At 42.2% G+C, this 21,117-nt stretch overlaps 1 protein-coding gene across 2 annotated transcripts; it reads left to right on the plus strand.

Annotated features, from left to right (window-relative positions):
* Positions 1 to 2,804: 2,804 nt before the first annotated feature.
* Positions 2,805 to 19,986, plus strand: GOSR2 (golgi SNAP receptor complex member 2). 2 transcript variants are annotated; one of them, XM_069786836.1, is made up of 6 exons: positions 2,805 to 2,933; positions 5,520 to 5,584; positions 8,277 to 8,385; positions 9,461 to 9,593; positions 12,415 to 12,555; positions 16,687 to 19,986. In XM_069786836.1, exons 1-6 carry the CDS (start codon positions 2,905 to 2,907, stop codon positions 16,846 to 16,848), a joined length of 639 nt encoding a protein of 212 aa, XP_069642937.1. In that variant the 5' UTR covers positions 2,805 to 2,904; the 3' UTR covers positions 16,849 to 19,986. The 2 variants fall into 2 exon arrangements, with proteins under 2 accessions (XP_069642937.1, XP_069642938.1); XM_069786837.1 differs by lacking the exon at positions 12,415 to 12,555.
* Positions 19,987 to 21,117: the final 1,131 nt, after the last annotated feature.

The raw sequence follows: 21,117 nt of genomic DNA on the forward strand, positions 1-21,117 counted from the left end.
ATTTGCATGGACCCAGTTTACCACATTATTCTTTGTGATAGAGCGGGTTTCTCTCCATACCACAAGTGGGACAGGTAGCATGGACCCAGAAAAGGGTAGTAGCAGCCCAACATCAGGGAGAATTCAAAGCTTGAGGAACAAGAGTGGAGAAGGAAAGAGCTGAGTGCTTACCATGAAGGCAGAGGCTACTCCTACTAACTTTTAAATGACTGATCTTGTGGTACTAAGTTGAATGCTTTACGGAATACATATTTTTCCCAATCAAGCTCTTATTAGTATGAAGCGGTGCTTCTTGACAAGAACTATTTTCCATTAAAGTACACTGACAAGAATGAGTTATAGTCCTAATTTTAGCTTTTTACTCAATCAATTTTTGTATCTATTTCTAATGTCCTGATGCCATCACTAACATCTACCCTTTTTTGATAATCTACCTTCTCCTCGATTATCCCATACGTTAAAAGGTTGCAGGAGTTCAGGTGGCTCAGCAGACTATGACCATAAAGCACGTCAGCTTTTGTGGTCCAGAACATATAAGAAAGGGTTGTGGCTTCAACTACCGCTGATTATCTGGTCAAAACAACTATGTGCAGATGAATTAACTGAAAGCAGTCTTTCATACAACCCCAGAGCAAGGCCTAAACTACCAGCCCTGTGAAAAATGACAGAAGAACCTGCTGTTACACAATGAATGGGTGATAACCTGGTGTAGGGAATTTGGTGGATCTGAAGGTAAAGGGAAAACCCAGGATTATTAGGAAAACAAAGCTATTTGCACAATGGATGCCCTGAGCTGACCATGACCACTTGTGAACAAGCCTTTGGAGTTAAAGTAGTTCTATGAAAATGAAAAACTGAATGGGATAGCTAGGCAAGGTTCAGAGAAGATGGCGGCGTGATTTAACCCCAGCCAGCAGCTAAGGACCATGCAACTGCTCGCTCACGCCTCCCCCCCTCCCAGTGGGATGGGGAGCAGAATAGGAAAAAAAAGTAAAACTTGTGGGTTGAGGTAAGAATGGTTTAATAACTATAATAAAATAAAGTACAATAATAACAATAACAATGAAAAGGAATATATCAAAAGAGAGAGAAATAAAACCCAAGAAAAGACAAGTGATGCATAATGCAATTGCTCCCTACCCGCTGACTGATGCCCGAGCAGCAATCTGCCCCTCCCGGCCAACTGCCCCCAGTTTATATACTGAGCATGACGTTCAATGGTATGGAATATCCCTTTGGCTAGTTTGGATCAGCTGTCCCAGCCATGCTCCCCCTCAGCTTCTTGTATACCTGCTCACTGGCAGAGCATGGGAAACTGAAAAATCCTTAACTTAGGATAAGCACTACTTAGCAACAACTGAGACATCAGTGTGTTATCAACATTATTCTCACACTAAATCCAAGCCACAGCACTATACCAGCTACTAGGAAGAAAATTAACTCTATCCCAGCCGGAAGCAGGACAGATGGTAATGATGATCAAAGAGCTGGAACAGCTATTTTAGAAGAGATGCCTAGATGTAGAATTCATCTTACTTCTTGCTCCGTATCTGCATGTCCATGTGTGCTAGTCACCTAGACTTCTAGAGGTGACCTGACTTCTAGAGACCCCACTGGGAGTACTGTGTTCAGCTCTGGGACCCTCAGCATAAGACAAGGACCTGCTCGAGTGGGTCCAGGGGAGGGCCAAGAAGATGATCAGGGGGCTGGAGGACCTCACCTGTAAGGACAGGCTGTGAGAGAGCTGGGCTTGTTTAGCCTGGAGAAGAGAAGGCTCTAGGGAGACCTTATAGCAGCCTTCTAGTAGTTAAAGGGGGCCTACAGGAAAGGTGGGGAGGGACTCTTTATCAGGGAATGTAGTGATAGGACAAGGGGTAATGGTTTTTAACTGACAGAGGGCAAGTTTAGATTGGACATTTGGAAGAAATTTTTCACTGTGAGGGTGGTGGGACACTGGCACAGGTTGCCCAGAGAGGCTGTGGATGCCCCATCCCTGGCAGTGTTCAAGGCCAGGCTGGATGGGGCTTTGAGCAACCTGGTCCAGTGGAAGGTGTCCCTGCCCATGGCAGGGGGGTGGGAACTGGATGGTCTTTAAGGTCCCTTCCAACCCAAACCATTCTGTGATTCTATGAAGTGGAAGCAGTTCGTATGACCAAAGGCAGCTGTCTCAGCTGACATCACCGACCGTGGTGGGAATCTCAAGTAACTTCTTTGCAGTGTGCATACCCGGCAGGCTCACGGACTGGTTTGGGTTGGAAAGGACCTTTAGAGATCACCCAGTCCAACCCCCCCACCATGGGCAGGGACATCTGCCACCAGACCAGGTTGCTCAAAGCCCCATCCAACCTGGCCTGGAACACTGCCAGGGATGGGGCATCCACAGCTTCTCTGACAGTCACAGAAAGGTTTGGGTGCCCCTCAGACCCCCACAGGCGGATGGTCCCTCTCTCCTGACAGCCCTGGGCTTGGGAGAGATGACTGGGGGGGGGGGGGGGGCTGCGGGGTCAAGCGAGGAAAGGCGAGCAGGGGACAACTACCCACTTCAGCCGGCCACCGCTGGAAACCCGGCCGCTGCCAGGCCGAGGACAAAGCCACGGAACCCTCCCTGCACGGCCCGCCAGGCCGGGATCTAACGCTGTACACAGACCGCCCGCCCCCCCCTCTCCCCGGCCGCCCCCGCCCCGACGCCCCGCGGATGGGCGGCGGCGGGACGACGATCCGGCAGCGCCCCCTGGCGGCCGCGCCTGGCGCTGCTAGCAGCGCAGGCGCAGAAAAAGGGAGGCGGGGGGGGAGAAGTGCGTGTCCGCATATCCGCGGCCGGCGGAAGCGGAAGTCGGCGGGGTCGGAAGTGGATGGCGGCGACGTGGGTCGGTGGAGCGGAGGCGGGCGGGTCGCGCTGCCGTCATGGAGGGGCTCTACCACCAGACCAACAAGTGCGTGAGGCGACGCGACGCGGGGCGGGCGGCGTGGTAGCGGGACGTAACCCCCGAGGATCCGCGGGACGACTGGTGCGGGGCCGGGTCTGAGGGCGGGCACCCGGCCTGCGGGCCAGCACCCTCTCAGCGCCCTTCAAAAGCTTTTTTTCTCATAAAAATTCTCGTTTTCCACCTCGGCGCGTTGCCGTGAGGACAGTGCTTCAGCAGCAGAAGGAAGCAAAAGCCTGTCCCTCCGGGCTGGCCGTGTGTCTGTCCGGAGTCCCAGCCTGCTGTTAGCCACGTCAGTCCGAAAGCAAGCAAAGCCTGCTCGCCTCGGGATTTTAAAGTACAAGATTGCAAGTATTCACTGAAAACAAGTGATGCTGTTTTGTTAAATGTACTTACCTTTAAGGCATACTAATTTAGTAGCATTTTTGTGGCAGTGGGGGTTTGAGATGGCTAGCAGACTCAGTTTAAATCACCTCGGGAAACGGGTGACTCCTTGATGATAAAAAACCACTCAGTTTCACAGATAATGCTAACCTGCTGAGGTAGAAGTGGTATGAAAAGTACAAAATAAGGCAAAAATCTTGCAGCTCTGTGTGATACAGATAACTCGTGGGAAAGAGACCAAAAGAAGCAGTTAATTGAAATATTCCAAATTTTTGCAGTAATGGGTTTCTTCATTGAGCTGTGTTGAAGGAGGTAGTGTGGTAAGAGAATTTTATTGAATAATGATATAGAGCGACTCTGTAGGGAGAAGCATGAAATCCTGCCTGGCCTTGGACACGTCCAGCAGGGATTGAGCATCCACAGCTTCTCTGGGGATCATAGTCACTGAGCTGTGTTTTTGTTGCAGTTTGTTGTCAGTCTGCAGATACTCTGGATTTTCAAACTCTCTTCCCACCTTTTCCCCAGACTTGCTCTGTTTTCTGGCATGGGAAGAGTCCTGGTGAGCGTGAAGTAGTTTTTCTGATCCAGTTGCACATGATCTGATTTGGCTTCTACACCTGGGTTTCTAAACAGGCACTTTAAGAGCATTTCAAGAGCAGTACGAGTCTCAAGCTGTCTCAGGTGTCCTAGAGAAATTGATTGGAAAGAAAACTATAAAACAAGTATGGGTTGCAAGATACTGGGTATTGAATTGGTTCTCTAGTTAATTCCAAGTAATGTGGTACTTACGACATACTTGATGATCTCTTTAGTAGCGCAGTATCGTGATTTGGAAGGTAGCCCTGGTAGTTATTAAAAAAATCTCGTAATAACTGAAAAATAAATATTTTATTACTCTGTAAGATAAGTTGGTTTCAGAGGTCTGGCTTCATAAACATTTGTGCTGTAGTTATCAAATGGTACATACACCAGAAAAAGAGTCACTAATGTGACCAAAATCATGATCTCTTAAATATTTTTTTTTTTTGAAAAAAGGAAATTATATTTTTGTAACTTTTTAAGTGTATTTCTTGAAGTCTGAATCCCAGCTGCGGTGAGATTGTTCACACCAAGTATGGCCAAAGGTCCGTCTGTCCCAATGTGTGTTTAGCATTGCCTAACTGCAGATCTCTAGGAAAGACAGTAAGAAACGGGCAAATGTATGCGATACTTTTGTTGAATATTTTCCCAATCTCCCAGAAATGTGAGGCTTGGGGGCTTCTTGAAACAGAGGAATGTAACAACCATCAGTGTTTGGTTGCTTTTTTGTTTTCCTTTGTCACTGCTTGTCCAGCAACAGTAGTTCCTTCTCTTTGATTTTAAGCTTTTAAATTCATTTCATGCTTCTGTAATTCATATGTTGTAAGAGAAAGTGAAAATCATTCCTTACTCACCTTCTCCTGTGCCATTTATGCTCTAGGGTATCTCTCCGCTATCACCTCCAGTCCAGACTGAACAACTTTCTTGTATAAAAGCTGTTCTGTACTTTCCATAATCTTTATTGTCCTTCTCTGAGCCTTTGCCAGTGCTTCTGTTGTCTTTTTGAGAAGGGAAGGGTAAAACCTGTGTTTAGTGTTGAAGATGTGTACTACCCATTTATGCAGTGACAAAAGTATGGTGTCTCATCAGTACTCTTGACTTTAGTGGTACACTTAGGTAGTGTTTCACTGCGGATCTATTATTAAGGTCTCACTTGTACCAACTCTCCTCCCAGTCAGGTCTTCCCTCTGCTATGCTCACCACTTGTGAGTTTGTAGTGTGAATCTGAAATCTCGTCTCCATGGTTGTCTTGGAGTAGGGTAGATCTTAATGGCTTTCAGCATGCCAGGTGTGTGGCATGGGGGAGAGCCCCAGTTCAGGTTATAAATACAAAAAGGGAGCTAGTACTGGATTGGAAATCTCTGAAGAAATAAAAGCCCTTTCACCTTGATTTTTGTTTTTAAACTGAAAGTTATTTTGTAGATGCATATTAAGTGAAAGCACGGCTTTCTTCATACTGAAGGATTGGGTGGTTTTTTGTGGTCAGTGATGGGTTGTCTGCACTGAATAGCATGTAGCTGATCTTATTCTGTTCTAAAAAGTACTTAAAAGAAGCTGAAAATTGAGGTATTGAAAAATGATTTGATTTTGTAGCTGTTAACTGACTTCTGTTAATTTACTGTCATTTGATAGGCAAGTCCATGAGGTCCAGTCTTATATGGGGCGCCTGGAGACTTCAGACAAAGAGTCAGTACACTGTAAGTAATTAATTAGTGAGAAAAGTCCCACTCCAGTACTGATTTTATTTAGCTTGCATCTTTAACCTTGTATGGTTTATCATTGTATTTACAATCATTATTGGAACAAATTCGGCTCTTCAGTCATTGTGATCGACTGTTGAGATGCGTCATCAATTTGGAATGCATTAAAGTTATTTTACTGTTTGACTTCAGTAGGGTGATGTTTTGTATGAAGGACAGTGGAAAAGACAGAACTCGCTGTCAGGGTATGCTGTGGAGGCCTTCAACATAAGCAGGTTAAAAAACCCCACGCTGATGCACTTTTGGAGGTGCAGTGAACACATTGATGTGGACAGAACTGCAAATTTGGAACATCACTGGGCTAGTTTGTTAGAAGCTCAAAAAGCTGAGAAATGTGGTTGTATATCTGTCCTGTTATGTTGCTATTCCTTAAGCGTCCACTGACTGGCAGTCTTCCCCAAAAGATGCTTAGCCCAGTTTCTGGGGAAAATGCCGTGATTTGGTGTGCAGGAATTTAAGCAGGATGATTTTGATAGTTCCTGCTTGCATCAGAGTCGGAACCTGTAATTCTATCTGCTTATGAAAAATATGTAGAACAACTAGGTCTGAAATCGCTTCAGTAAATTTGGACTATAACCCTGTGCTAATAAAATTACTGTAATAAAACGTTATGATATATTGTGGCAGGACTTTTTACCCCAGTGTGGAATTGGCAAATGTATTTTGGACCTGTGTTTGAAGCCTTAATTCCTGTTTGAGTAATTGCTAATGGACCTCATCAGGAACTTCTGAAGGGAAAGGACACTGCATTGGCTGGATAAATTTATGCACACATTGATTGACTTCCGTTACCTTAAATATATTCGTGAAGCACAACTTCACTGTAGAAATGGCTGTGATAAGTTTCCTATCAAAATAACGACTTGTCTACTGGTTGTGTTATCTGTGGTGGTTGTACTACTCCCAGTACAATGGCAGACTTCCCAGACTGCTGTTCACTGGATGTAGTTTTGGAACCTCTTGAAAACTAGCAGAATTTGCCATCTTGCCTCTGCTACTTGAGACCATTTCAAGAGATAAGATTATGTACCATCTTATGTAGTCAATAAATGAACATAGTCTCTCTCTGTATATAGATACAGATATGTGCTCTAGATGTTCGTGTATATTTTAGGATTTATGGAAAAGGATTATCTTCTGGTTGAAGAGCAGGAATAGGAGCCAGGAAATCAAACTTCCTGTTGCAGCTTTCCTTTTCCAACTTGGGGCAAATAATCCCTTCTTGCTCAGAAAAGCCAAAGGTGACTAAGATAGTAATACTATTGTTTGGACTAGCAAAAGCTAATGTAATTGTCTGTCTGCTCTCCTCATTGCTTTTCTGTTAAGTTTAGCTGTACTAAATGATGGCGAGATGAATTAGGACAATTTGATTTGTGCCTGCATACGTGGATTAATTACTCTTTGATTGTGTGAGATCAAAGGGCAAAGAGAAGGGGTTGTTATGTGCTGTTTGCTTTTCCAGGTTCTGCTGAATGCGATTTTCTGGAAAGTCCTGAAGTACCGTGGAGTAGTTAGCAGTTGGTTAATAATGCTTTTCTGTATACCTCTTTAGTCTAAATGCAAAATAAGAACAAATGGTGTCTGTAGAATTTGGCGATTATTTATATCAGGTCTGACCATGGCAGTCTGAGACTTCAGGACTGTCCTCGTGGCTGCACAGACATGACGGTGCTTCTGTCCTCTAATAATCAGGCTGTGGACATGCTTTGGAGGGTGCTTACCTTCAGCCTTACAGCTCACCTTCTTTAAACACAAGAATGTCAGATGATGAATAGTGCTCCTGTCTTTTGCCCTTCTGTGCAATTCTTTAATTTGTGAAATGCTGGGTTGTGACATGGTTAGAAAATGTGGTTGTCAGATGAGGAAGGGTGTTGTATAGCAAAACTCAGTACAAGCCACGACTACAGTAACTGAAAGTGTACGATTGTCTTTCCCCAGTTGTGTCAGTTTCCCACCTCATTAAAGTACAAGTATATGAGTTTGTGTTGTGTACTATTGCCCCTCTGCTATTCCTATGCAGATTATCAGAAGAAATTGCAATGTAGATGATTACAGAGGCAATTATTTTGTGGCCTTGTTTTCCCACTTGCAAGGGCTTCAGCCCTGTTTTGGCCATGTCTTTCTGCTTGTTCAGTCTCCCAGTTCCTGTGAACTCTGAATCCTTCCCATTCTCCTTCAACCTTTGCTGCTCTGGTTATGGATGATGTATATTAACTCTGTGTTAACAGTTTTCAGAGGTTTAAATTGCCATTGTTGTGAGAATCATATTGGCTATTAGCTTGTGTAAGCAAATCCTGCTGAGGGAACAGGAAGGGGCTGCAGGGGGGAATGTGGGAGCTTTAAATCCTAATATATGTTGCTGATAGGGAAAGAGGCTCAGGTGTCTTGAAAGAGCAGGGGCTTTCCTAGCTCCGTTCTCAGAGGAGGAGGGAAAGGCAAGTGTCTCAAATTACTGAGTTAAAGACGTGGCTTTTCATGATACCTGTAGTTCTGTTATGATTTTTTTTCATCCAGTAAGGATCTGCATGTGTCAGGTTTTAAATACTGGTTTGAATGCATTTGAGCTTTTACTTTCACTCAGATTGCAGTTCTTTAATTCAAATCAAATCACATTTTTATTTCCTTGCAGTAGTAGAAAATGAGATTCAGGCAAGAATAGACAATATATTCAGCAACTTGGAACGTCTGGAAATCCTGTCCAGCAAAGAACCTCCCAATAAGCGACAGAATGCTAAACTGTAAGTTCACCATCTTTGCTATGATAATGTGCTGTAGTCTTTGTAATTATTTTTATTAAATGTATTGAAGCCCTTTGCCTTTTGAGTGAGACTTTATACTTTGCATAACTTATCTCTGTGCTCTACAGTAGCAAAATTGGGGCACAGAGGCAAAATCACTTCCCTGCATTTAACCACAGACTGGTGATGGAGCTGGATTCATGGCTTTGTTCTGAGATGAGCAGAACATGGCACTTCAAGGCTTAAAAAAATTTCTACTCTCTATGGCGTTTGCTTTTAATGCCATTTGTGGAGGTAAGGAGTAAAATTACTTCAGTTGATGTCATTTTCTCTGGACCATTTTCCTAGCTGTTGGTGACTAAAATAAGGAGGTTTCTAAAGTTAGCACTGGTTTGAACAGGAGGCTGGACCAGAGACCTCAGGACTTCTGTTCTAATTTATTCTGTAACTCTACTATTAACATTTAGTCCCAAAATGCCTTTGTAGATACTAGGGGTAGATTTCATGTCACCTGTATTAAAGAGGTCAGTACCTGAAATAGTCATCAAATATTTAATCAGAGGTAATGGAGTTCTGGATGTTATTTGTTTTAGCCTAATGGAGATGTCTCCTGTATTGTTCACTGAGTTTTAAACTCTTTTTAATAAAAACTCAAACTTAAGAACATGGTGCTAATTAATGAAACTTGAAAGCTTAATCTTTTATGTGCATGAGGATCATAAAATAGAAACTCTTCAAATCCTACCATCTTTCCAAATCTGTGTTAGATGAGGAATGAATATATATATAAAAAAAACTCCTGAAGAGACTAGTCATGGGATAGTGTGTCCAAGACAGCTCAAGAATTCTGCTACACGTTCTGTCGTTAACCTCCAGTTAAATAATCACCTGTTTAGTAGAAAAACGAGGTACGGAAGATCTAAGTCTGGAATATGGGCCTAACATTGAATGTCCTTACCTTCTAGGTAGAACCCATCATTCTTTATTGTTTGTCACTGTTAATTTATAATGCTCCATTCTTCATATAAAAAAACATCATCCCTGTGAATGTCTTCCTGTTGTTGATCCTTTCTAGCCGAGTTGACCAGCTGAAGTACGATGTTCAGCATCTGCAGACAGCCCTGAGGAACTTTCAACATCGCCGTTATATCCGGGAGCAGCAGGAGCGACAGCGAGAAGAGTTGCTTGCACGTACATTCACTACTAATGTAAATATATTCTTTGTTTCAGATCTCTGTGTTCTAGAAGCCATAGTCTTTCAGAGAAGTTTCAGGCAAGATGTAGGCATGACTCTCTTAGATTGCTGCTGTGAGATGTAAACAGAGTAAAGATAGAAAAGAACAATAATACGTGTTAAAAAAGTACAACACTCTTGTGAGGAAAAGTTGGGTTAATAAGAGGCAGTAGTAAAAGACTCCAGAAACTGCTGCTCATATTTTATCCCGTGCAGTTCTACCTGACTATGTAGCAGTTTCAGAAGGGTGAATGAGGTACGTACTGAAGTATACATTTTGCTTGGATTTGTCTCAAATGTTTTTGTCAAATCCTGAGATATGTAAAAGCTAGATGTCTGGCTTTTGTACACTCTGCTGTCAGTAGATGTCAGCAAGCTTTAATTTGTCCTAATATAAATCACACAGCTGGCAAAAAACCCCTTGCTTTTTATCTATAAATGACTCAAAAGTTTTTAATAACAGGAATGTGTTTCCACCTGTTCTTGTTAATTCTTAGTTCCTCCACTGGGAAGTCACCCCAGTGCAAATTTCTAGAGGAATTTTACTCTGAATAAAGTAGGTTTGCTTTCAGATTTCACTTTTCTGTAACTCAAAAGCTAGTCTTTGTTGTTGTTGTTGTTAAAGGCATGTAATCTAACATTCATTATTTGTGTTGTCATTCATTGTTAATGGCAAGGAGGAATAAATGTGAGCAGTCCTCTTGAGATTTGGGAAGTTCAGTGCACTTTTCAAAGCCTGACATAAAGATGACATCTAGCATTTTGTTGGCTATTTTGAAATTATAAACAAGATGTGAAAGGAACACTGGAATTTGAAACCTGATTTGTTTTCAAAACACTGTGGTGTTCCTCTGCAAATATGGAGAACTTTTCCTACAGGAAAACTTGTTGTCCAGAAATAAAACCGGTGTAAATGGAACAGTTTTGAAGAGCAGTAGCAGGCTTGCAAATGCAAAATAAATGGCAAATTGTTTTTTTTCTCCTTTAGATGTTGAAAGGTGTCTCAAGATGAAAAAAGAAAAGCATGATTATTTTTCATTTCTTTTACCTCGTACAAAAATGTGACTTTTAAAGTAGAATGACCCTTTAGTAGGAAAAGGATGATTTATTTGTCAGTTATTGGCCTGTTTTGGTTAGAAGTTTACACAGTTTCTATTTTTATACTACCTTATTCTATTAAATAGAAATGTCAGCTGAGTATGTAAGCATCCTGAATAAATCTGTAACATACATAACAGCTTTTGAAAGCTGTAGCAGTTTTCTGAACTTTTTGCTTAGTTCAAAGATAAATGTGGTCTTTATCTTTAAAGCCTTCCCTTGTACCATTCTGGAGAAAATCACTAACAGCAAATGAAAGATATGATGCCATCTAGTCTTTCTGTGACGAGGGTCAAAAATCTACTTCAATATTTTTCTTGCAGCCTTGTGGTGTATAAAAAAAATCTTACAAGCTCCTCATATAGGAAATGGATTCCCTGCTGACTGGAAGTTTAATAAATATCTGAAATAATAGCCCTTCAGATGCAAATCCAAGTATTTCTGCTCTGCACACTCATTGAAGATGAGACACTTGTTTAAACTTTAGTGCTTCATTAACATTTGATCAAAGAGATGTATATGCTGTCATGGCTTCTTCATCCAGTAACTTTGACCCTGCAAATGCTAACAGCTCTGTCCTTTATTCTTCATTCTTTTACAGCAAGCAGAACACCCACCTAGGCAGTACAAGATCTAACACTGGATCGTACATGTCATTCCCATAATAACTTCTTATTTTTTTTAAATAATCAGCAGAGTCTACTCAGAGCAAGTTTGGTATTGTTGCATGCATGTAACCTACAGCTGACAGTCAGATGTAGGATATTAACCATCTTTGGCCCTAAATACGAATTCTGCATTTTGGTAGTTCTTGTTCTGAGTACATGAAAGCAGGTAAGCCAGTGTTTCCACACTTCCCTCTTACCAATATCATGATTCCTGTTCATAAAACAATGTAGGAGTGATGAGCTATTATCTTGACTCTCTGGAGGGAATGGTGTCCAGAGAAGATTAAACTGGAGCCCTTGGAAAGACAAAAGTGATCACATCCTCTGACCTCTTGTGCAATCCAGATTACAGAATTTTATCCAGTTATTTCCATTTCAAGACTCATAGTTTCTAATTGAGCTAATGCATCTTTTCTGGAAAAACATTAATTTTTTTTATTTTTTTTTTTTTTTTAGATAAGGCTTTGGGTGTTGAGTGAGTCAGACTTTCAGGGAACTAGGTTCATGTCTGCCCTCGCTATCAGAAATTTGCATCATGTTGTAAATTAATAGAATGTCATCTCCCAGTCATTGTGTTTTGCAGGCCTTTTGTAGTTTAGAAATCTGATATTAAATCTTTCAAAAGTCTTTCACTTGCAATGATCAAATGACTCCATGTTAAACACCTTCTGTTAGTTTTGATGTTCTTTCTTGTAATACCCTTTCCTACATATATCATAAACTGAGATTATAAAAAATTCTCCACTTTTAATCTGACTTTTTATCCTTCGAGATCTAATTGCAGTTGAACAGCTGATCAGCTTTGCCTTTTGGCTTGCTTCCTGTAGGCTTCTCTAAATTACTTTTTTCACTCAAATATTAATGTTGTGTTTAATATCCTTATATAAAAAAACGTTTAAAATGTAATCCTTCAAGTCCTGTGAAGTTTTTGCCACGTTTATTTCTGCATGTTCTTTTTCTGGATCTAACTATGTATGGGCAGTATGAGTGAGCAGGCAAGGTAACCAAGACCCTGCATTTCCCCTACAGGACTCTGACACCACCATACCGATCGACGAAACATTACAGTTTAATGAATCCCTCCAGAATGCCCATCGTGGCATGGATGATCTTATTGGCAGTGGGACCAACATCCTTCAGGGGCTGAGGGACCAGAGAGTGACATTAAAGGTGGGGGCATCATTTTTTACCAAAAAGACCCCACGTTTTTCTGTGTTTATGATGACCAGGCTAAGTAAAATCAATACATGAGTTTGTTTCAGTAAACTGCTTTGAGCTGAGAATGCTGGGAAAGGCCCAAATTCCATTTTAACTAAACCTGAAATCTTTACATTTTATCATCTTACTGGGAGCATCTTTAAGCTCTTTTTGTGGCTGGATGGCCTAGCAGTCTTCACCTGCATGGTAGTTAGTATCTGGAGTGCTGAATGTTATGTTTTGTTCCCTTATGGGTTTTTTTTTGTTTGTTTGTTTGGGTGTGTTTTGTTCAAGTGAAGAATGGGAAGTAATGACTAGCTCACAGATAGATAACTGATTCAGATGAACATGACTCAGAGCAACCACAAAGCTGGTGTAAAGTACTTATCTTTATTACTAATCTTAAACACAATACTCTCTCAGGTCTAATGCACCTCAACAATATATCCTTCCCTGAATACTGTTAATGATGGCTGTATTTCTTCATGTGTCTTAATAACAAATATTTGTCATTTATTTTAAAGACTGTTCAAAGTGATGTTAAATTTTGAGCGAATAGCTCAAAGATACAAAAAGTTTTTTAATAAGAAGTGTGTGTTGGGGGAAAGCTAGATTGCTGAAAAATGTGGGGAAATCCCTACTTCTGTTCCATTCATCTTCTGATGGGGATAACTATTGTTGTCTGTTTTGTGATATTGCTTTGTTTTGGGATGTGTCTGCCAGAGGATTTAAGCATTTTTAATTGCTAACATAAATCCTTACATTTGGTCAGATGAATCGCACCTTAAGCTCCATGGATTGTAGACTAGGGTTTCACTGGCTATAAAGGCAGTTCAGCCAGCTTGTATACAGACAGCTGAACTGTACATATGTATGGGTTTCACTCTTAAAGTGCATAGGCATTTTGCTGGAGCAACTTCCAGTACCTGTGGTACCCATTTCCTGGGAGTTACTAGAGCTGAGTGTCTTCACAGGGCAGAGTTGCTAGGTGCTTATTTTAATCCTAATGTCGTGTTGCAATTCACAAGCCAGGTACTTCCTATCCTGATCACAGAGGTCCAGGCTACCTGGTATTCCCAAAGCACTGGACAGGACCACCACAGGGTACAATGACAGAAAGCAGTGTTGTAACTCCTTTTCTACTCTGTAGTCTGGTGATCAGTTCCTGCACTCACAAATGTTACATGGATGCATTAAAGCAGAGTTTGAAGTCGAGTTCTTTCCTCTCTGAGGTGAAGGATAGCTTCTTGGTTAAGGTTAGTTGTTCACTGACCTAGTGAATATATATTTCTTTTTAGACAAAGTCAGTTACTGGAAAAACTTTGAATAAGATGTAGCTACTCAGTGTGGTAGTTAAGCATTCATTTAAGAGATATGTGGTAGCTGAGTAGTCTAGCTGTACGACTAGTGGGTAGAAGGAGGGATTCTGCTACCATCTCATGAAGAAAAGGGTGGAAGGACTACTTATTAGTGCCAGGAGAGGATTCAGGGTTGTGAATGCTTTTTGGAAAAAGTAGCTTCCTTAAAGTTCCTACATCCTTGAGGTTATACACATCTGTCCTCTGTGTTTAGCACTGGATAGCTTTGGTGGCTGCTCACATTGGCTTGGGGCATCTAGTCATTAAAGTGCACGAGTGTACCTGTGCTTCACACAGGGAATTTGACTTGTTGATTCTACAAGATGGTAAGTCACTGATTCAAGGTAATCTCTGGTGAGTGACTGAAGCACTTGGTTTCTGGGGGTTCCTGAGAAGGAAGTGCGTACATCACAACTTAGGAGAACTTAACCACAGTTGGCAAATATGATAAAGGAACAGGACTTGTTGCCTCAAAGACATTGAGAGGAAATACTGTTTTGTGTTATCGTCCATGGTCCTGTCTTGCTGCTTTTGCTAGTTAGATTGCAGTAATGTGACTGGATTCCTATTAGATTATGATGGGCCTTCTGCAAATGTAGGCATGCCTTGTCTCTGCTGACAAATTGTAGCAAGTTAAGCATATTTCGGGTCAGAATTGTAATAGTGAAGTTGTTAGTGTGTCTCTGCCCACTCCTACTGATAGTCTGTTCTTTTGGGAGCATCCTGTTCTTATGTTTTCAAGAGGATATTTCTTCTTGCTCAGAGATGAGGAAACATCTGTTCATATTCCTCTTCCCCTTAGCTTAGCTTTTTTTACACTATCAGAGACTTTGCCTGTTTACAAATCTGCCAGAAGCAGCTAGCGTAGAGACAACTTAAAAGGTAAATGAGTTAATTTGGAAACATGTTATTCCATGTAACTTCTTGGGTATTGGATATAAACAGACAGGTATGAACCAAGTATTCCCAAATTGTCACAAGTCTTTAGCTGTTCTAGTTGTACAGTTCATTCCATGGACTGCAAGAATTGAAGAGTCTTCACTTTTCCTATTGTTTACTTTCATTTTAAAGATTCATATTCGGTTTCTCTTCTCCAAGCAAGGTTTTCTTTTGTTCTGAAGTCCTGTGAAAAGATTGCTGCAGAGACAGGAACAGTGCTGAACTAGAAAGCATAGTATCCAGGGGTTTAATGTGAGGTGTGTGAAATGGAGGTGAAAAATGTGATTATGTTTTACTAGCAGAGACATAACCTGATTTCAGCAAAGGGCCTGAATACCTACACAGCCTTCTACAGAAGAAACTGATTATCTAATTTGGTATTGCAAATCTGTCTGTTTTATGGATTAAGAAACTGTTTGTGCATGTATGTCTAATACAGTTGATATAAATTCTGTCCTCAGCTTTTCTGATCTTGGGTTTATATTCAGAACAATTCCCAGATTTCACCTTTTTATTCTTCTTAGACCAAAGATACAGTGGACTGTGAGAACAGAAGCTAGAGTTTTTATTTTAAAGTTAAAGCGTGGTAGTAGAGCATTGTGATGGGAATCTCTGCTATTGACCTTGCTCAGAGAAGAAATAACTTAAGTCTTACAGCTTTCTGAAGCAGGGTGTTCTGTTAAGGACTTGGACCCAGAAGTCATTTTGAGAGATTAGGTTCATTATCATTGCCATGGCGTGACAAGGCTACTTTCTAGCAGTACCCGTCTTTGTGGACACATAGGTGTGATGGAGGCTGGTCCTGGCCAGCGTATCTCTGATTGCATGCTGTGAGCTGAGTCGTGGTGCTCAGTGCAGCATCTCTGCCTGCCCATCGGTAATGTTACCCATTTGTCTAGCTTATCTAGAAAGGTCCTTCTCACCTGCCTGTACTATCGTGACTCCGTAGGCATGAATTCTCTCCCTTCTTCCCAGATGGGACAATACCCAGCTCTGAACTGTGCCCAGAGTACATCTATGTGCTTGTATTTCATACAGTTCCCTTTGACTATTGCCCTGAAATAAAGTAGCAATATTCCTGCTGCACGGCAGCAGTGACTCCCCCAGCTCAATTCTGGTACCTCCAGTTCTGCAGCTCACTGTGTTTAACTGTCACGTGCTTACTGCTGCTGTGGTAACTGGTGGGATCCACATTCTTAATAACACCAACTGCTTCAGCAGTGAAACAAAACTGAGGTGTGGGCCTGCCTGCAGTACATCTGCTAGCAGTCTTTGTTCAGTGCTTTTCTCCAGAAGGATTTCTTGAAATTGCATTAATTACACTTCTGTATGTCTTTCATTGCACTCTACCATTAGCCTTACAAGTTTCTGGACTTCCTTTTCAATCTGTTGTTGGTATGAACTGTACTTCAGTGGGAGGGAAGTTCTGCAAGAAAGGTTGTCTGATCAAGAAGCTTCAGGCTCTTGTTAGGCTGTATATCTTAAAAAGGACCAGAAAAACTCTTAATGCCTCTGTAGGGAGTGCATTTTCTCTGAGCCACTCTTTATGATGTCTCTGTCTGGACAGATTGTTTTGTATCTTTAACCACATTCCTGTTCATGTATGTGAATTAATTAGTCTCATCATCCATCTATTTCCAGGGTCCTGTAGCCATCTGCTCTTAAAATGTAGGAACTGTTGGCTGATAGCAAGTTCCCTTGATCAGAATTCACCACTTGCCACCCATGATGAAATATTCCTGGGCTGTGGAGTAAGAAGTGTTGGACCATGATGTTAATTGTTTCTTTGCTGTCTTTTTATTCTTAGGGTACTCACAAGAAGATCCTGGATGTTGCCAACATGTTGGGCTTATCCAATACAGTAATGCGGCTGATAGAGAAGCGAGCCTTTCAAGATAAATACTTCATGATTGGGGGAATGATTTTGACTTGTGTAATTATGTTTCTCGTCGTGCAGTATCTGACATGAGCTGCTGAACTATTCCCAGAAGAGATTGTCTTTTGGAGCAAGATGGACTGTCTTCCAAACTGTACTTCCCTCTGAGTGCTGCTTTGGATGAGCCCCTCCTGTGAACTTCAGTTTACGAATCACACTCAGACACATGTTATGTGGAAAGCATGTAGGGAAACAAATTCCTCTGGGGATGCTGTAGTTGAGAATGGCCCTGTAAAAATAACCCTAGCCTTTACTGCTCTCACCTTATTGTCTGCAGGTTTAAGAATCTGGTTAAATAGGAGGCAGAACTGAAAATTTTGCCCAGCTGTACTGCAAGGTAGGAGTGTCTTTTTGGGTAGATAGGGATAAGAGGATGCAAAGGCAGAGCATAAGATGTAGTGAGCCTTTCCTGTGCTAGCTAGAAGTGACCCTGATCACTGTATTTTGCAATGAAAGAATGCCACTGAGGAGAATTTCACATTGTGGGCACACTCCTGCAGTGTAAGTGTGCAAAAAGAGGTGGGAAGTGAAAGGTTCCCATCTGCAAACTCACTGTTTTGCTTGGAGGGAGAAGGATTTGTGGAGAAGGGTCTTAAAGCATGGTTATAACCTCAGCTAACTTTTTTGTTTACGCCTACAGTATTAACCAGCACAAATCTTCCCATTTTAGGCTGAAATGCTTCTCATCTTATCTGAGGTATGTTTTGGTACCTTTTTATGCCCCGCTGCTTCCAAGTGGAAGCTGAATGCTGTACTTCTGCCCGCTTTCAGTCAGATGCACATGAGGCCTGTGTTATCTCACTGTGCCTAGTGCCAAATCCAGCCTCTGAAAACTGGAAGACTCTGACATTTTTAATGCTAGTGCACATCACATTTTTGTGAGTTGTGTTCATTTTCTGAGGTGGTTGGTTGGTGTGTTGTGCTCTGTAGCTGGTATTTTTTTGAATCGATGAAGAAGGCAAGTCCTCACTGTGCTCAGATTCAGATTTGTGATTTTTATGTTCATAGAGCTGGAATGGGGTCTCTGCTGTTCTTTACATTCAGAATAACAGTGGGATCAGGGCAACAGACCTTTCTCTTCAAATCAGTTGTCGTCAGAAGAGTTTCCTGAAGTTATGTGCCTTGGGATGGTAAATAAACATCCCTCACCCCTGGGAAGGGTGTTCTTTGTGTTTTCTTTGTACCTGCAAAGTTACTGTGAAAGACATTCTTGTACATTCTCATATGTATCACCTCACAGATGATAGCCAACTTACATGTATCTCCTTGGTTGTAGGTATCTATCCACATTTAAACATTCACAGTTATGAAATGCCTTGTTTATGGTACTCCTTTCCCTGCAGACTCGGGGGGGCTCTGTTAGAACGGCCATCCTGAGATTTTGGGCATCATCCGTTTCAATCAGCCTTCAGATACATTCCCATCCCAATTTGTGTACAAGTCTGGAGCATTTCCAGATGTCTGACAGTGGCATGGAAGCGTCATATTCAGATGATGTGGCATAATACTGGCAATTCCTTCATTTTTTTCTGTCTGGAATGGTTGTGGGTCTCTTAATTAGTAACAGATTACAAGTTTTGCATTCTATCTTTGCTGCAATAAGCTTTGCTTTTATTACGTAGCCTGTTGCAAACTTTTGAGAAATGGTATTAATAACTGTAAAAAATGAATTTCGGTTAACCTGGGCAAGTGAAACAGGCTTTAGCCGTGCTTGTTTACACTTGCATAACTGAACTATTGACTGACCTGTGTGCTGTGGCAGAGCAGATGAGAGTACCCAATTTGATCAGCTGTCACAGGCCAGTCAGCTTCATGCCTGGAACCCAGGGCAAGAGAAGAGTTAGCAGTCGGAGTGCTACCTGGCTGCACTGCAGACACAGGGGTGGAGACCAAGATGCTGTCACTGCTTGGATAATTCTACTGGATGGTTCAGCAGAAGAAAGCAGGAAAGCCTCAATGTTTGTTGGATATCTAGTGTGCTGCACGCCTGCTGGCTGTCTGTTTTGTGCTTAACGTGTTTGATGCTTCTGAATTGTTTTGTGCTCTTTGTGTTCAGTCTGCTAGGCTTTCCCAAGGAAACACATTAGCAGACCAAGTACAGAATTGGTTTTCATTTGAGCCAGAGGGGCTAGGGAATTGAAAGGAAGAGAGGAAGTCTGCAGTGATAGATCATCTGTCTTCTGGTATCTTTAAATCTTAAATCTAAATTTACCTTAAATTTATTGTAAATATGAAGTCTGATAGATTTGGCATTCTATGCACTTGCAAGATGATAATCTATGAGATCAGTTGGGTACCTTGTCAGGGATCCCTGGAAAATCTTCTTCTCTTCTCAGAAACTGGTCCAATTCCACGTTAATTTTACAACTTTATGGCTTAGTGTTTAAAGAATGTCATTTGGTGGTGTTTAAAGTTTATATAGTTGTGACCTGGTGTAGCGGGATTTGTCTTATACCAAGGTGAGACTCTAGCCAATTTGTTTCCTTTTTTGGCTTGTGGCAGGAGCCATAAAATAATTGGAACTGGATTTTTTTTTCTGTTTTTGAGACAAGCTTGGCATTTTAATACATGTTTCTCTGTTCATTTAATTTGCCCTTTTAGAGTATCCTTGTTCTTGTGTAGGCTAATTTCCCTCTTGTAAGCAAAGTGTCCTTGGTATTTAGTATGTCTAAAGGTGAGATGTGGGGCTTGAAGGAACCACCTAGGTAATGATTTGATGATGTGCAAGTTCAGACAAATTTCTACTACATGTTAAGTCCAAAATGATTTACAAGAGTATCTGTGCTATCTCAGACGGTTAGTGTACAATTCTCAAAGCCTCTATCATTACAGTGTGCCACATTAGGAGCACAGGTAGGATCAAGTTCCCTGCTAACGTGAAATGGGACAGAGCTGAAACCCTGGGTGGCTTTACATGTTGCTGCTACAGCTGTCAAGTTTCCTTTCTTACTAAGACTATATTTCCTTCAACAGAGCTGTTTTGCCTCTGAACAGCTGTGGCACAGCAAATGTTTCAGCTGTTGGATGAACTCTCTCACGAGAGGACACTGTGGAAATTAACTTGCCTCTGAAAAAAGACTTTTAACCAGTATTTTATACGTAAAGGGGCAAGGATGGGACATGATGTGATTCATGTGATGTGTTATGTGAATAAAGATTTTTCAACCAAAATGAAGTTTTTTACCTTGACTAACATGTAAGGTGCCCAAGTACTTAAGCTGGACAAATCCAATATTCTTATACTGAGGCAGGTTAAGGCAGAAGGCTGGCTTGGCCAAACAGGGAACCTCTGCCTGAGCTCAGATCTGAAAAGGAAGCTCACAGAAAGCAGAAGCAGGGGTCAGCTACCCTGGAGGAAGAGATGTTGCTCAAGGGTCAAAGCCAAAGCTTAGCTGGCACTGAAACTAGCGAGGGATAAGTCGGGCTTGTATAGGTGCATTGGTAGCAAAAGGAACCAAAGCTCCCACCCAAAGGGAAGGGGACACTGCAGTCTTTCCCACTGTTTGCCCACGCAGGAAGGTGTGTGGTGGCAGATGCCCCACCGGAGGGGGAAGCAATGCCACAAGGGGAGAGGACTGGCTCTTCAGGCTTCCACGAAGTGGGGGAGTGTGAAGCAGATGGAGACATGCAGGGAGGCATAAAGTCCTGCCTACCAAGGGAGAAAGTGTGCAATGAGGAGAAAGTAGATGGGAAACATGGGGTGGATTTTCTTCCCAGTTCACTGAGAATGGATGGAGAGAGGAGAAGGCACCAGCAGGGAGAGGGTCACAGGGATGTTGTGGAGTGCCCAGTCTGTGTTTCAGTAGGAAGTGGGTCCCACCACACTGTGGGGTTGGAACGTGGGGGGAGAGTGTGTGCGCTGGCTCCAGACCAGGCTCTCCCAGTGATGGATCTCACTGGTCAGACGTGGTGGCACACAGGCTTGTACTGCCCTGGAACTGGTGCTGGCTCAGAAGGGTGGTAGAAATGGTGGTGGTGGTGGTCTCTGCTGGCTGGGTGGTGGAACAGGAGTGTGGGAGCAGCTGGGGTGGTGGGGAGCTGGTTGCAGGTGGGAGCTATGCTGCAGGGAAGACAGCCGGGACCTCAGCATGCTCTGCCAGCTCCCTCTTTGGCACTGGAGAGACCTTCCTCTCTCCTGCCCTCTACCTGCTAATGATGCAGGTGGTGGGAGCTGGAGTCGTGGTGACCTGCACAACTTACTTTCTAGGTTCTAATTAAGGATAGCAAAGGAAGAACTTGGAGGGCAAAATGTGGCTGTTGATAAAGAGATCATGGATTTAAAATGTGAGATCAAGGGGTTAG

This window comes from Haliaeetus albicilla, chromosome 7 (assembly GCF_947461875.1).
Source record: "Haliaeetus albicilla chromosome 7, bHalAlb1.1, whole genome shotgun sequence".
In the NCBI taxonomy this organism is placed as follows: Eukaryota; Metazoa; Chordata; class Aves; order Accipitriformes; family Accipitridae; genus Haliaeetus; species Haliaeetus albicilla.